The sequence below is a fragment of the Gekko japonicus genome, unplaced genomic scaffold (genome assembly GCF_001447785.1).
Source record: "Gekko japonicus isolate JY-2015 unplaced genomic scaffold, Gekko_japonicus_V1.1 scaffold2449, whole genome shotgun sequence".
Taxonomy (NCBI): domain Eukaryota; kingdom Metazoa; phylum Chordata; class Lepidosauria; order Squamata; family Gekkonidae; genus Gekko; species Gekko japonicus.
The window spans coordinates 97,139-110,706 of NW_015174911.1; the positions used below are offsets into that span (position 1 = coordinate 97,139).

The following is a 13,568-nucleotide window of genomic DNA, read 5'->3' on the forward strand; positions in this document are numbered from 1 at the left end:
ATCTGGGAGCTGCGCGGTTGAGGAATGCGCTTGTCCCAAAGGCAAAACACACATTCCTGATGAGCTGAAGGGGGGGGGGGGGAGGAGAAAAGACACGACAGGCGAATCATTGAACGAAGTCCTGAAAGTAAGAACAAAGGGCAGAGGGGCTTTGTGCCTGCCGAACCCCACAGTCCGGCCTCTGTGGGCGCGGAATCAAAAGCCAGAAAGCAAAATCGTCGCCCCTCGTGGTTCTTGGAAGCAGCTCCGGCAGCAGCAAAACTCTGCGAAGAGAAGGCGCCGGGCGTAGGATTTCGGTACGAACGTTCGTTTGAAAGGGTTTCGCGTCCCAGGGCTGGCAAAGACCTCTAGCAGCCACCTTGAAGCAAAGAAAGAAACACACACACACACACACACCCAAGACTCTAGACCTCAGCCTTTCTTGAAAGTGCTTCCAACTACACAGAGGCACAGAGTCGGAAGGGTTTCCCCAAGGGTCAACTAGTCCAATCTGCACGATGCAGAAAATTCAGCCCCCCCACCCGGCCACAAGAGGGGCTGGTGCAGAGTCCCAAAGCCAAGCACCGTGATTTGCAAACAGAAGACAAACAGCCTTTGGGGTAAAAAAAAAAAATTTCACGCAGCATCAGGTATTCATTTTTTTAAAGACCCCCCCCCCCAAGCCAGCTCAAATTGGCTTAATTTGGTGTAGTGGTTTGGTGCCGTGCTTAAGTGTGCGGACTCTAATCTTGGAGAACCGGGCTCGATGCACCACTGCTCCACTTGCGGCTGCTGGACGACCTTGGGTCAGTTACAAGTTCTTTCAGAGCTGTTCTCTCAAGAGCAGTCCTCGAGAGAGCTCTCTCTCAGCCCCACCTACCTCACAGGCAATGTTCCCTCTAATCTGTGGAGTCCCATGAGCCAAAATTCTACTTTGTGAGCAACTGACATTAAAGTTGTGAGCGGGCGACTTGGCTACTGCCTAAATTAGTTTGCTCTGGAGCCATCCTTCCTGAGCTAAGACAAAAATGTGTGAGCCCGAGGCTAAAAAACTGTGAGCTAGCTCACACTAACTTAGCTTAGAGGGAACACTGCTCACAGGGTGTCTGTTGTGGGGAGGGGAAGGGAAAGCAGTTTGTAGGCCTTCGTGGAGTGAATGGCGGGTTATAAATCCAATCTCCTCTTCTTCTTACACTTCCTCTTACAGCAACAAATAAACTGACACCAGATTCAAGTCTAGAAAAAGACCTTATATTGCTGATCGCCGATCAGAATATCTAAACACTAAGGACAGATAAGGTAGGAGGAATCCTCTCCTACCAGCTCTTTCGGTCTTGAATTTGGGTTTCCCACCCCTTTTCCTCTCCCACCCCTTGTCTCTGACTCCAGCCGGGTTTGTGGACACCTTCTCCCTTTATTTAGCCACAAGAACATAAGAGAAGCCAATGTTGGATCCGGCCAATGGCCCATCCAGTCCAACACCCTTTGTCACACAGTGGCCAAAAATACCAGGTGCCATCAGGAGGTCCAGCGGTGGGGCCAGGACGTTAGAAGCCCTCTCACTGTTGCCCCCCCCAAGCACCAAGCATCCCCATTCCTTTTTAAAAAATATATACTGAATAGTTCTCCTGAGCATGGGCAGAGAGCATTTCTCACCTCTCAGCAGCCACAAATTTAGAACTGAGCAGGACTTCCCGTGGAAGTCTACTGAAGGCTTTTGCCAACTGATTTTTAAAAACCAGCTCTTCCCTTGACAGCATTCTGGGAATTTCGTTCCCCCACACAAGCCCACACACAAAAGAAAGGCTTTCAAACTAATCTTGCCCGGCTGAGCCCTCGCGTGGCACTGAAACTTACAGCACCACCCTAACTGTCCTAAGCAGGTCTACCCAGAATCCTACTCAAGTCTTTTCAATGGAGCTTACTCCCAGGAAAGTGGTTTTTAAGACTGCACTGTTACTCGCACCCGTTTCAGCGGGGCTGAAGGGTCAACAAACAGAACGACAAAATTGTTACTCTGGCACACACTTTAATAAGATGACCGCTCGCTTGGTCAGAGCCACGCCGTAGGATACGCTGGGCAGGCATTTATGAATGAGAGTATTTTTCGAAAAAGCAAGATTAAGGGGTCACGGAACGCAGGAAGTACAGGGCGAGACTCAAGCGTGCACGACGCAGACGTAAATCGAGAAAGAACAAAGCCCGTTTACAATAGCAAGTCATTTCTCCAGTTCTGTTAAGCCAGTTAACCGGTTTTAACAAGGACGGTTAACACGTCAACTGAATTCCACGTGCTTGCCGGGAGGCGGATGGAAGAGAAAAGAGACTGCTGCATTCTTGGTGCTTGGGGGGTGGGGGGCAACAGTGGGAGGGCTTCTAGTGTCCTGGCCCCACTGGTGGACCTCCTGATGGCCCCTGGTATTTTTGGCCACTGTGTGACAAAGTGTTGGACTGAATGGGCCGTTGGCCTGATCCAACATTGGCTTCTCTTGTGTTCTTACCCTTTGAAAGATTATCCAACCTGGCCGGTTTCAAGCTAGAGTCTCCCTCTGAAATTCTTTTTGCTCTTGATTTTATTCCCCCCCCCCCAATAACACATCTGCCTTGTCGGGACTTTCTATGTGCACCCAAGCCTGCGCTCAACTAAAATCTTGTCCAAAAGCAGCTGCTCTTTTAACTTGAACGGGCCTCCTTTCGCCACTAAAATGCAGTGTGTCGGGGGGGGGGGGGCAATGCTCCCTCTAAGCCGTGGAGTCCCGTGAGCAAAGAGTCTGCTGTGTGACCTCCTGACATTAAAGTTGTGAGCGAGCGATTTGGCAGCTGCATGAATCGGTTTGCTCTGGAGCCCATCCTTCCTGAGCGGAGACAGAAATGGGTGAGCCGGAGGCTAAAAAACCGTGAGCTGGCTCACACTCAATCTGCTTAGAGGGAACATCGGGGTGTGTGGGGGGGAACCCGGACCACCTGCTTCCCTTCACCCCTTGCAAAAGTGCTCTCTCCCTCTTTCTGCGCCGTTGGCACGGCCGAGATAGGAAGCGCCTTTTTGCACGGTCCTGTTCAGACAAAACCTCCAACTCAGCAAAAAAAATGGCTTTGGATCCACATCCAACTGTATGCTCTCCTCCTCCTCCCCCCCCCGCCCCCAAAGTTTCTGGCATTGTATCCATCCCCTTTTGTGCGGGCACGCACTCCGTTCTTATCCGGTTTCCAAAACTCTTTAAAAGCACTGAATTAGCCGCGGGAGAAAGGGGGGGGGAGAAGGCCCGAAAAAAGACTAGAGAATCCAGAAGTGAGAACAGGACTCCGAAGGGGGGGAGGGAGTAGAACAAAAGGCCTCATTACCATAGAGATAAAAGGAGGAAATGGGGGGGAGAGAGAGAGCTTTACAGCTTTTTCCAGCACCGCTCGGTCTCTAAGCTCAGAGACAACACAGGAAATGGGGGGCGGTTTTGTGCAGCATCCAATGATAGAGTGAAGCCATTGGGGTCCCTGTGCCAATTCTGGGGGGACGGGGCGGGAGGAAGGGTTTACAACAGCCCACATTGGATGGACAAACCTTTCCAATTATTCTCGTTTCCTGGCCATTCTCCCGGCTCTCACTGACCGCGGCCAGGAAGGCAACCGGGGATGCTTTGCGGAGTACGGGCACAGACCGGCGTGGGAAATCCCAACCTCTTGGGGTTGCCAGCTCTGGGGTGGGGGGATTCCTGGAGATTTGGGGTCAGAGCCTGGGGAGGGCAGAGGAACCTTAGTTTGGTTTAAGGCCATAGAGACCAGTGTCACCTCTAAGCTGAGTGAGTGTGAGCCAGCTCACAGTTTTTTAGCCTCCGGCTCACCCATTTTTTGTCTCGGCTCAGGAAGGAGGGCTCCAAGGCAAACTGATTTACACAGCAGCCAAATCGCTCGCTCACAGCTTTAATGCCGGCTGCTCCCAAAGTAGAATTTTTGCTCACAAGACCCTACAGCTTAGAGGGAGCATTGATAGAGACCACCCTCCAAAGCAGCTGTTTCCTCCAGGGGGACGGATCTCTGTCCTCTGGAGATGACCTTTAGTTTGGGGAGATCTCCAGGCCCCACCTGGAGGTTGGCAACCCTTCCCTCTACACCTCCTCTTAAATTCTGCAGGACGGCTCTTCCCTCCAAGTCCTCTTTTCCTTGGCCTACTGATTCCACTGGCTCCTTCTTTGGGCCACGTTTCTCCCGGTTCTGCCCAACTGAACCCCAACCTTTTAAAGATCTTACAGGGTTGCCAGCTCTGGGTAGAGAAATTCCTGGAGACTTTGGGGGTGGAGCCCTCAGCAGGGTATACTGTCATGGAGCCCACCGTCCAAAGCAGCCATTCTCTCCAGGGGGACTGATCGCCACTGCCTGGAGATCAGCAGGTGGTCTCCAGGTGGCACCTGGAGGTTGGTAACCCTAGCCACCAGGAGGAAAGGCCACTGTGATCCTTATGTCTCTGGGACATACAAGCAGCTCGGCCTAGCCAAAGAGGCCACCCTTCCCAATTATAATTCCAGAAGGGAAACAGTGGGAAAAGACAAGGGAGTCCTCAATTTATTCTGGCATTCGCTTCCAGGAAACAGAGGTCACTTCATCAGATGCAGCGGAGTGTAAATCCATTACCAAGACACATGCGTCGCCTGAAAGCAGCAAATAACAGAAAGCAGGGGTGAATAAGAACATAAGAGAAGCCAATGTTGGATCAGGCCAATGGCCCATCCAGTCCAACACCAGGTGCCATCAGGAGGTCCAGGGCACTAGAAGCCCTCCCACTATTGGTCCCCCCCCAAGCACCAAGAAGACAGAGCTTCACTTGCCCCAGAGTCCCTATCTATACCTTGTAGCTAATAGCCACTGATGGACCTCTGCTCCATATGCTTATCTAATTCCCTCTTGAAGCCGTCCATGCTTGTAGCCGCCGCCACCTCCTGTGGCAGTGAATTCCACATGTTCATCACTCTTAATAAAATCTCCCACCTACGTAGATTCAGGTGGGTAGCAGAACAAAGTTTGCATCCAGTGGCACCTTTACGACCAACAAAGTTCAATTCTGGGTATAAGTGTTTGTGTTGCATGCACACTTCACCTTGAATGAAACTTGGCTGGTCTTAAAGGTGCCGCTGGACTCAGACTTCACCTTCCACCAACAGACACCCTTCTCTGTTTGCAGCTTTGAGTATAAAAAAGTCTGCCAAACGGGACCTGTGTATCTGATGAAGTGAGCACAGATTCAGGGATTGTTGGAAGAAGCCAGTGGTGATGCAAGTGGTTAAGAGTGCAAGTCACATTTCTGAGATATCGCTTACCAGTTCTTAGGAACTCCTCTAAGCTGTGGAGTCTGGTGAGCAAAAATTCTGCTTTGTGGGCTGCTGGCATTAAAGTTGTGAGTGAGAGTGATTTGGCTACTGCATAAATTAAATTGCTCTGGAGACAAAATTTGTGAGCCGGAGGCTAAGAAACTGTGAGCTGGCTCACACTAACTCAGCTTAGAGGGAACACTGGACGCAAAGTGCGCAGGCACAGAGGAAGACTGCTCTGCCACACGGCAAAGCGATCCCAATCTTATACTAATGCGACAAGCAAACGGAACGCAGTGCTGTGGTTTCGGAAGCCATGTTCCGAGCGGTGCACGTTGCCCCGCCACAGGAAGGAAACGTGTTTTCGGTTTCAGAATCGAGAACTGCTTGTGTCAGAACCTCCCCTGTCGGCCATCTTCCGTAAGCCGCCCAGAGCCTGTTTACAGGGTGGGCGGGGTATAAATGCAGATATAAATAAAATAAATAAATAATAAAATAACAGAAGCCAGTAAAAGGTAAAGGTTCCCTTGCTCGAAAGCCAGTCGAATCCGACTCTAGGGTTGCGGTGCTCATCTCCGTTTCAAAGCCGAAGAGCCAGCGCTGTCCGAAGACGATTCCGTGGTCATGTGGCTGGCATGACTAAACACCAAGGCGCACAGAACGCTGTTCCCTTCCAGAAGCCAGAGGGACGAATAATTAAGAGTGCAGACACAGATCTGGCCTGAACGAAGCTCTTGGGGAGAGGGGGCAGCCACGCCCATGGAATCCCCCACCACGCTCTGGGGCACGAGACAGCCACCAGGCCAGGGCAGAACAGAAACTGCGCTCCCTCCCCCCCAAAAAAAAACCCAGAACACAGAGAAGCGAGAAAGGGGAAGGCCACAGAAGAAAAGAGCCCCTTCGGCAGCCGGCACCATCCGCTTTTTCACCCGATGACTAACTGCAGCCGTTTCCCCCTTCGCAAAAACCGGGCAGCCCGTGGCGAGAGGGGAACTGAGAACAGAAATGACCATTCTCACCGTGTTGACGACACAACGCAAGCGTCAGGGGAACACCCCTGGGCTGCCGCGACCAGAAGTGCGAGGATCGGTTGTGAGCCCGCTTGTAGGGGAGGGCGGGACAGAAATCCAATAAAATAAATAAAATCTGTATCTGCAACTCGAAGGTTTTGTGCAGCCGGCCCGTAGATGGCCAGGCAAGGTTCGCACACGCAGCGTGACCTTACTGAAAGCACGACAAAGCTCCAAGGGCCAACAATGCCCCAACCCCCCCGCCTTACTCACGCCCCCAGTCAAGTATGCCTTTCTCCCTCTAGAAGGAAGGAGATTACCCGGACCTTCATTACTTGAAGGGCTTACAATCTCCTTTCCTTTCCCCCTCCCCACCACAGACACCCTGTGAGGGAGGGGGGAGGGCTGAGAGAGCTCTCCCAAGGACTGCCCTTGAGAACAGCTCCGAGAGAACTTGTGACGGGCCCAAGGTCACCCCAGCAGCTGCACGTGGAGGAGTGGGGAATCAAACCCGGTTCTCCCAGATTAGAGTCCGCAACCACTACACCAATTGGGAAAGACACACATGAGCCAAGAGTTCTGCAAACACTGGTGTGCGTGTGTGAGAAATTGCTGGAGATTTGGGGGGAGGACGGGGTTTGGGGAGTGACCTCCTTCGGGCATGGTGCCAATGAGTTCAGGATCTAAAGCAGCCATTTTCTCCAGGGCAACTTATCTCTGTAACCTAGAGACCAGCAGTGATACCAGGAGAACTCCAGCCACCCCCTGGAGACTGGCAACCTGACTGACGGCCTCCGTGTTGGCCTGGAGATCTCCCAGAATTACAACTGATCTCCACATAAGGCATCGGAGAAAATGGCTGCTGTAAAGGGCAGACTATGGCATTACATAGTCTTCACGGGCTCCACCCCCCAATCTCCAGGAATTTCCCAAGCCAATGTTGGCAACTCACTGAGGAAGAGAAAGACCATGATGCAAGCCAAGAATCAAGTCCCTGCTCTGCAAACTGCAAGGTCACATCTCCCCCCCCCCCAGAGAACACTGGGTAATGTAGTTTCCTAACCATTCTCTGTCAGAGGCCCGTATGTCACGGAGTTTTAATTCCCAGGGAAAGAAGGCAAGACCACCAAATTGGTTTACTGCATGGCTCCACGAGCCAAATTGGTTTATTGCACTGCTCCACGAGCATCTTAATTGTTGTAAGCCACCCTGAACCGGTTGGGGGGGAGGGCGGGATAGAAATCAAATTCCACCTCCCTGCAACAGCTTCGGAAGTAGCTAATTTAAACTCGGCCTACATTTGGTCCGCTGTGTACACAGCAAGATCATGAAAATGACTACCACAGAAGGTGAAGCCAGCCACAAAACAGAGCCACGGCGAAGCGCCTTGTGGAGTGGTGGCGGCTGCCGCCAAAGCAACATTTTAAAAAATCCGCTCAGCCACTCCAGTGCCCAATCAGAAGCCTCGCTGGGCAAAAGCCCCACCCACTTTCTGAAAACACTTGGCGGGCGCCAGGAACGAAGAAGAGATTGGATTTATACCCTGCCCTTCACTACCCGAAGGCGTCTCAGAGCGGCTTACAAACTCCTTTCCCTTCCCCTCCCCACCACAGACACCCTGTGAGGCAGGTGGGGCTGAGAGAACTCTGTCGAGAACGGCCCTTGAGAGAACAGCTCAGAGAGAACTTGTGACTGACCCAAGGTCACACCAGCAGCTGCATGTGGAGAGGAGTGGGGAATCATACCCGGTTCTCCAAGATTAGAGTCCGCGCACTTAACCGCGACACCAAAGGTGCCATCGTTGGTGACCCTTGGTCTACAGGTTATGAAGCAATTTGAGACAGAGTGGACACACCACATGGAAAGGTGGGAACACGCTCCCTGCCCCCCCCCTGACCCTAGGCAACCTGACCTGGACATTGCTGGCTTCGGCTCCCCCCCCCGCCCCCGCCGCCGCCACCGTTCCCACGGCAAAGAAGAACCACACGACTGACTGCAAAGTCTTTTCTCAGCCCTGGGAGAAAAAGGGGCTTTGTTCGCTCGCCCGCAGAGACAGCGTGAGAGCCGGAGCCCAGGGCTCTGAGAAGCCGAAAGGACAAACGAGACGGGACAAAAAGAAACCCTCCGGAGAAGAAAGGCTCCAAGCCATGATAAAGAAGGGGCGGCCATTCCCAGCACTCGCGGTAGGCGTCGGGGCTCAAGCCACCTCCGGTTCCAGGGCTGAAGATGCCCAGGGCGCGAAATCGGAACGTTCTGCAGATCTGGAAGCGCCAGACAGAGATTAGGAAAAGAACTCCGGTTTGAAGCTGCAGAGGTCCCGGGACGACCTACGGCGCATCGGCAACAAAACGGTGACTCCAACATCCAACCGGAGCGGCTGGTTCCTTCACAAGGCCAGCCCTGAAAACACTTGCTGGACGTCTTGCTCATAAATTTGCTTCATTTTTACCGAGCTAGAAGGCTCCTGTTTAATTGGGGGTGGGATGAAATTACTGAAAGCCCCCCATGGTGCGGACAGGAAGACGACAGTAAACTGTACGTCTGACCTTACTGAACTGAAAACCACACAGCGGCGCTCAAGAATAGCTGTCGGTATTATATCTAATTCTTTTCAAACGGGGCAAGTTCCCCGGTTGCTTCAGCCCTTCCAGGGCCCAAGAACTGGGTCACATTCCTCCTTGGTGTGGGCTCCGGTGGAGACGCCAGTTGACACATGGGCTGCAGCTACCCAGGACCTGTCTGATCTTCCGCTGTACCCATGTAACCCCCTTTGTTACCTGAAATGACCCTTCTGGGATCCGCAGAAGGGACTAGGCAATGGTACCAGAGCTAGAAGAATCAGCACAACTGTAAGAGGGTCGGCAAGGTGGGCATCCCCAGTTAAAAGGACCGGGGGTCTCAGGTGATGACGAAGGCGGCCTCAACCAGAGATCCGTCAGGGCAGACAAGACTGACCTTGATAGACCAAGGGTCTGGATTAAACAGAGGGGGGCTGTGTCTGTACCTAAAGAAGAGTACACATCTAGTGTTCCCTTAAAATGAGTTTCGTTACCAAAAAAAGAGACCAAGAGCCTTATTACAGTATGCACAAAAACCCCTTGGGTTGTCCGGCTGACCCACAACAGTAGAGATCGGCGATGCCACCTTTCTGCAAAGGGACAGAGGTCTAGGAAACATGGGGGAGGGGATTCTTCCTATGAGTTAGCAGGACGACACAGATATCCAACTGGCCGAGGAGCGACCTTGCAGGGTTACTACCTGGTTGTCAGCAGGGGTCTCCAACGCGACGCCCGTGGGCACCACAGTGCCCACCAAGAGTTAATAGAAAGTGGGTGGGGCATCTAGGGTCAAGGATGCTCCTTGGATCCGCCGGCACCAGAACCGAGAACCTGAGACAACCCCGTTCAAATTACAAGGCCGGCCACAGTTGTCTAGAATAGGGCGCGCTCGGCCTCGTTTTTCCCCCAACTTAGAGGAATCGCTGGACATCTAGCTACCATTCGGAGGGGGCAAAATAAAAGGCGCTTGGTGGCTCAGACCCTTTTCCTTCCCACAAGCCTGAGAACCCCCTCCCCTTTTCTTTATGCTAAACAGTCCGGCCTTCACTCTCTTCTTGACAAGTCCGCTCTACCGACACAAATCGCATTTCACACTCCTCATCCCCCAAGCTTCTTGAGAAAGTAAAAGAGGACAAGGGGGTGGGGTGGGGGAGAGGAGTGGGAAGAATAAACAGGCATGGGGCAGGAGGGGGGGAGATCATTAATCCCGTCCGCTGAGAATGCGGGAGAGTTGGTTACAGAGTTAAGTGGCTCACGGGCACGCTGACCGAAGGGAAAACCTTCCCCAGGAGGATTTCTCTGCAGGTTTCCTTTCTCAGGGCACCCGGCCAACAGTGCATGACTTCTCTCCGCTGAAACGATTGCACTTCTAACTGTCCGCCTCTCACAAAAGTGATAAGCCAGATTTTTAAAACAAACCCCCCCCCCTCCTATAAGTTCGAAGACTTATGCACTACTGTGAGCAAAATTTCTACTTTGTGAGCTACAGGCATTCATGTTGTGAGCGAGCGATTTGGCTCCGGAGCCATCCTTCCTGAGCGAGGGCAAAACCGCTTGAGCCGGAGGTTTAAAAAACTGTGAACTAGCTCACACTAGGTCAGCTTAGAGGGAACGCTGGACTCTGCAGCACTCGAGCCAAGATGTGGGCCAGATGCTAAGAGCTCTAAAGAGCATGGCCGCGATTGACTTCTGGCAGAACGACGGTGGTGTGCTGGCAGCCGCCAAAGTCAAAATTGGCAGGCAGGTCTCCGGAGACAGTTGCGTAGCTTGGGTAACAGATCTTCGCCGCCAAGTGCGTGCCCGTTTCAGACCTGAGACGGAGCTCTTCGGCAGGCAGAACGGGAAGGAAGCGGGGAGGTAAGAACCTCAGGGAAGAGTTCTGTGCCCCTCTGTCAAGACCCACCGGGCATCAGACCAACAGAGGCCAATGGCGACAGCAGTTTTCAAAAGAGCTTGCTCTCTCCCCTCATATTCTTAAGTCTAAATTTTGCAAAGGGAATAAAGGTCTTAAGAATACATTTTGGGTGCCTTTGGGGAGGCGGGACGAGTCCAGATCCATGCCGCCACCAACCCCGTTTTTCCCCCAATTCAGTCCTGGATTCCCGGCTTCCAAGGGCAGAGCTGGCTTGTTGGGGAAGTAAAAACCAACTCCTCTGCCCACGCACAGAGTGCTTTCCCCTTCGTCCTCAGCACCACCCTTCCCTCCTCCAAGTGTCCAAGACGCACACCTCTGCCTGTGATGGGGAGGGGGGCACAGACCCAAGTCCCATGGCCTCCCCCCAAAAAAAACAAACCCCTCCCGTCCAGATCTAGGGGTAGAGCAAAAAAAAAAAGGCACCACAACAAGGTGTGGGCTCGCGTTGGTGGAACGTGGCTCACTTTCCCTCCCCGGGGGTCAAGGGCGGAGCCGGCCCGGATCCAGACGGCGGGCTTGCCGGCACTCGCCCGCCTCAATCCCTCCCGCTGGTTAGCGCTCCCCTGGCACGGGCGGGCATCGTGCGCCACACGCCCCTTCGCCCCAGGCCTCCCGGATGGGTGCTAACGAGTCGCGGGGCGGCGCTGCCTCGCGTCCACCCCGGAGCACATCATGCTCAGTGCACTGCCTTGCAACTCCTCCAGAAGCAACCCGCGCCGCCGAACATGTGCAGAGCGCCTTTCGGCCGCGGCTGACGGAACACACTTCGCAGTGGCCACATCCGCACGATGCGCAACGCCCGCCTTCTCTACAAAGATGCTCCTGCCCATGTGCAGAGGACCTTTCTTCCGCCGCAACCGCCGCGCACCGAGTTGCAAACAAGGAACTACGAGCAACGCCCACTCCCCCCAAAGGCACCCCAGAACACGGGCAGAGCATCTTCCCGCCGCGCATTTTTTCAGTCGCAAAGGCCCAGCCTGAAACGACGCATAACGCCCGCCCTCTGTAAAAAGTGCTCCAGCCCATGCGCAGAGTGCTTTCCCTTCAGCCCCGCAATCCTGCGATTTAAGATGGGTGGCCGCTGATGGAATACATTTTCCAGTTGCAAAGGCCCAGCCTGAAACGACGCGCAATGCCCGCCCTCTTTAAGAAGTGCTCCAGCCCATGCGCAGAGTGCTTTCCCTTCAGCCCCGCAATCCTGCGATTTAAGATTGTGGCCGCTGATGGAATACATTTTTCAGTTGCAAAGGCCCAGCCTGAAACGACGTGCAACGCCCGCCCTCTTTCAAAAGTGCTCCAGCCCATGCGCAGAGTGCTTTCCCTTCAGCCCCGCAATCCTGCGACTTACGAGCGGTGGCCGCCGATGGAATACATTTTTCAGCTGCAAGGGCCGACGCTGGACCTACGCGCGACGCCCACCCTCTTTTAAAAAGTGCTCCAGCCCGTGTGCAGAGTGCTTTATCTCCACCCCCCCAGCGAGCATGCCCCCCGACGTCGCCTCCTCCTCCTCCGCCCTTACCGAGTCCTTGTCGCGGGCGATCCAGGTGTCCAGCAAGAGCTCCAGCCGGGCCTTGTGGAACTTCTTGGTGGTCTTGACGGCGATGAAGACGTCCCGGGGCGCGATCTCCTCCACCGGCCGCCGGGGGGCCGCCGCCGCCTCCTCGTCCTCGGCCCGCGCCCCCCGCTTGCTCCGGCTCAGCTGGCTGAAGTAGGCGCCGAAGCCGCCCGCCGGCTCCCCGCCCAGGCGCAGCCCCTGCCGCTTCTGCGGGTCGGCCACCAGCATCAGCAGGCAGGTCAGCATGGAGCCCACCAGGGAGAGGAGCAGCTTCTTCCCGCAGCTCTTCAACATCGCCCGCGGCAGACCCGGGTCGAGCAACGCACGTCGGGATGCGCCTCGCCTCCCTCCCTCCGTCCGCCGCCACCACCGCCCGCCAGACGCCGCTTTCCGCGCCGCTCGGCTCCGCACCGGTTTTAAAACTTGCCTCTCCCCGCCCACAGGCTCCGGCTCTGCGAGCTGATTGCCTGGGAAGGGGCGCGGCTTGCGCGGGCCACGCCCCCTGGAGGGGGGAGAGGGGGCGGCCCTAGAGCGCGGGGGGGCGGGGCCTCCGGGCACAATCCGGCCGCGGGTCGCCCACGTGGCTCGGCTCGGCGGGGGGAGGGCGGGGGAGCAGAGGGGAGTCGCTCCGCCTCCGCTTGGGGCGCACAGCCGCCCAGATGCGCGGGGCTGGCACGTGTGGACGCGCCTCGGGCCAGGGGCTGCGCGTCAGCGGGCAGCGATGCTCCCTCTAAGCCGTTCAGTGCCGGATTTACGCATAAGCTCAGTAAGCTACAGCTTAGGGCCTCGCAATTTGCTGGGGCCTCGAATAAAAACACAATATGAAAAATGATTTCCGATATTAAAAAGGCGTATATATTTTAAATTTTCCTGAGACCAGCTGATGTAATTTAAAACAGCAGGGGGCCTCTGGGTTTTGTATAGCTTAGGGCCTCAGCAAGTCTGAATCCGGCCCTGCGTGGAGTCCTGTGAGCAAAAAGTCCACTTTGTGAGCCGCTGGCATTAAAGTTGCGAGCGCGCGCTTTGGATTAAAGTTGCGAGCGCGCGATTTGGCCGCCGCATGAATCGGTTTGCTCTGGAGCCCCATCCCTTCCCTCACTAAGGAGCCAGAGGCTCAAAAACTGTGAGCTAGCTCACACTAACTCGGCTTAGAGGGAACATTGGCCTGGCAGTTTCGCCCTGTTCTCTGCCGCGGGAGGGTTCTCTGACTTAGAGGCGCTGGGGGGGGGGGGAAACGGGGGTCCAGGGGGGGCC

The 13,568-nt window shown here is 54.7% G+C and overlaps 1 protein-coding gene across 1 annotated transcript in view; it reads right to left on the reverse strand.

Moving 5' to 3' along the window:
• The window catches only part of LFNG (LFNG O-fucosylpeptide 3-beta-N-acetylglucosaminyltransferase), a 38,817-nt gene extending 26,144 nt beyond the window's left edge, over positions 1 to 12,673 (reverse strand). The window contains exon 1 of the mRNA XM_015425033.1: positions 12,279 to 12,673. Within this exon, the coding sequence (XP_015280519.1) occupies positions 12,279 to 12,608 (330 nt within the window). The 5' untranslated portion in view covers positions 12,609 to 12,673. The remainder of the gene's footprint in view (positions 1 to 12,278) is intronic.
• Positions 12,674 to 13,568: the final 895 nt, after the last annotated feature.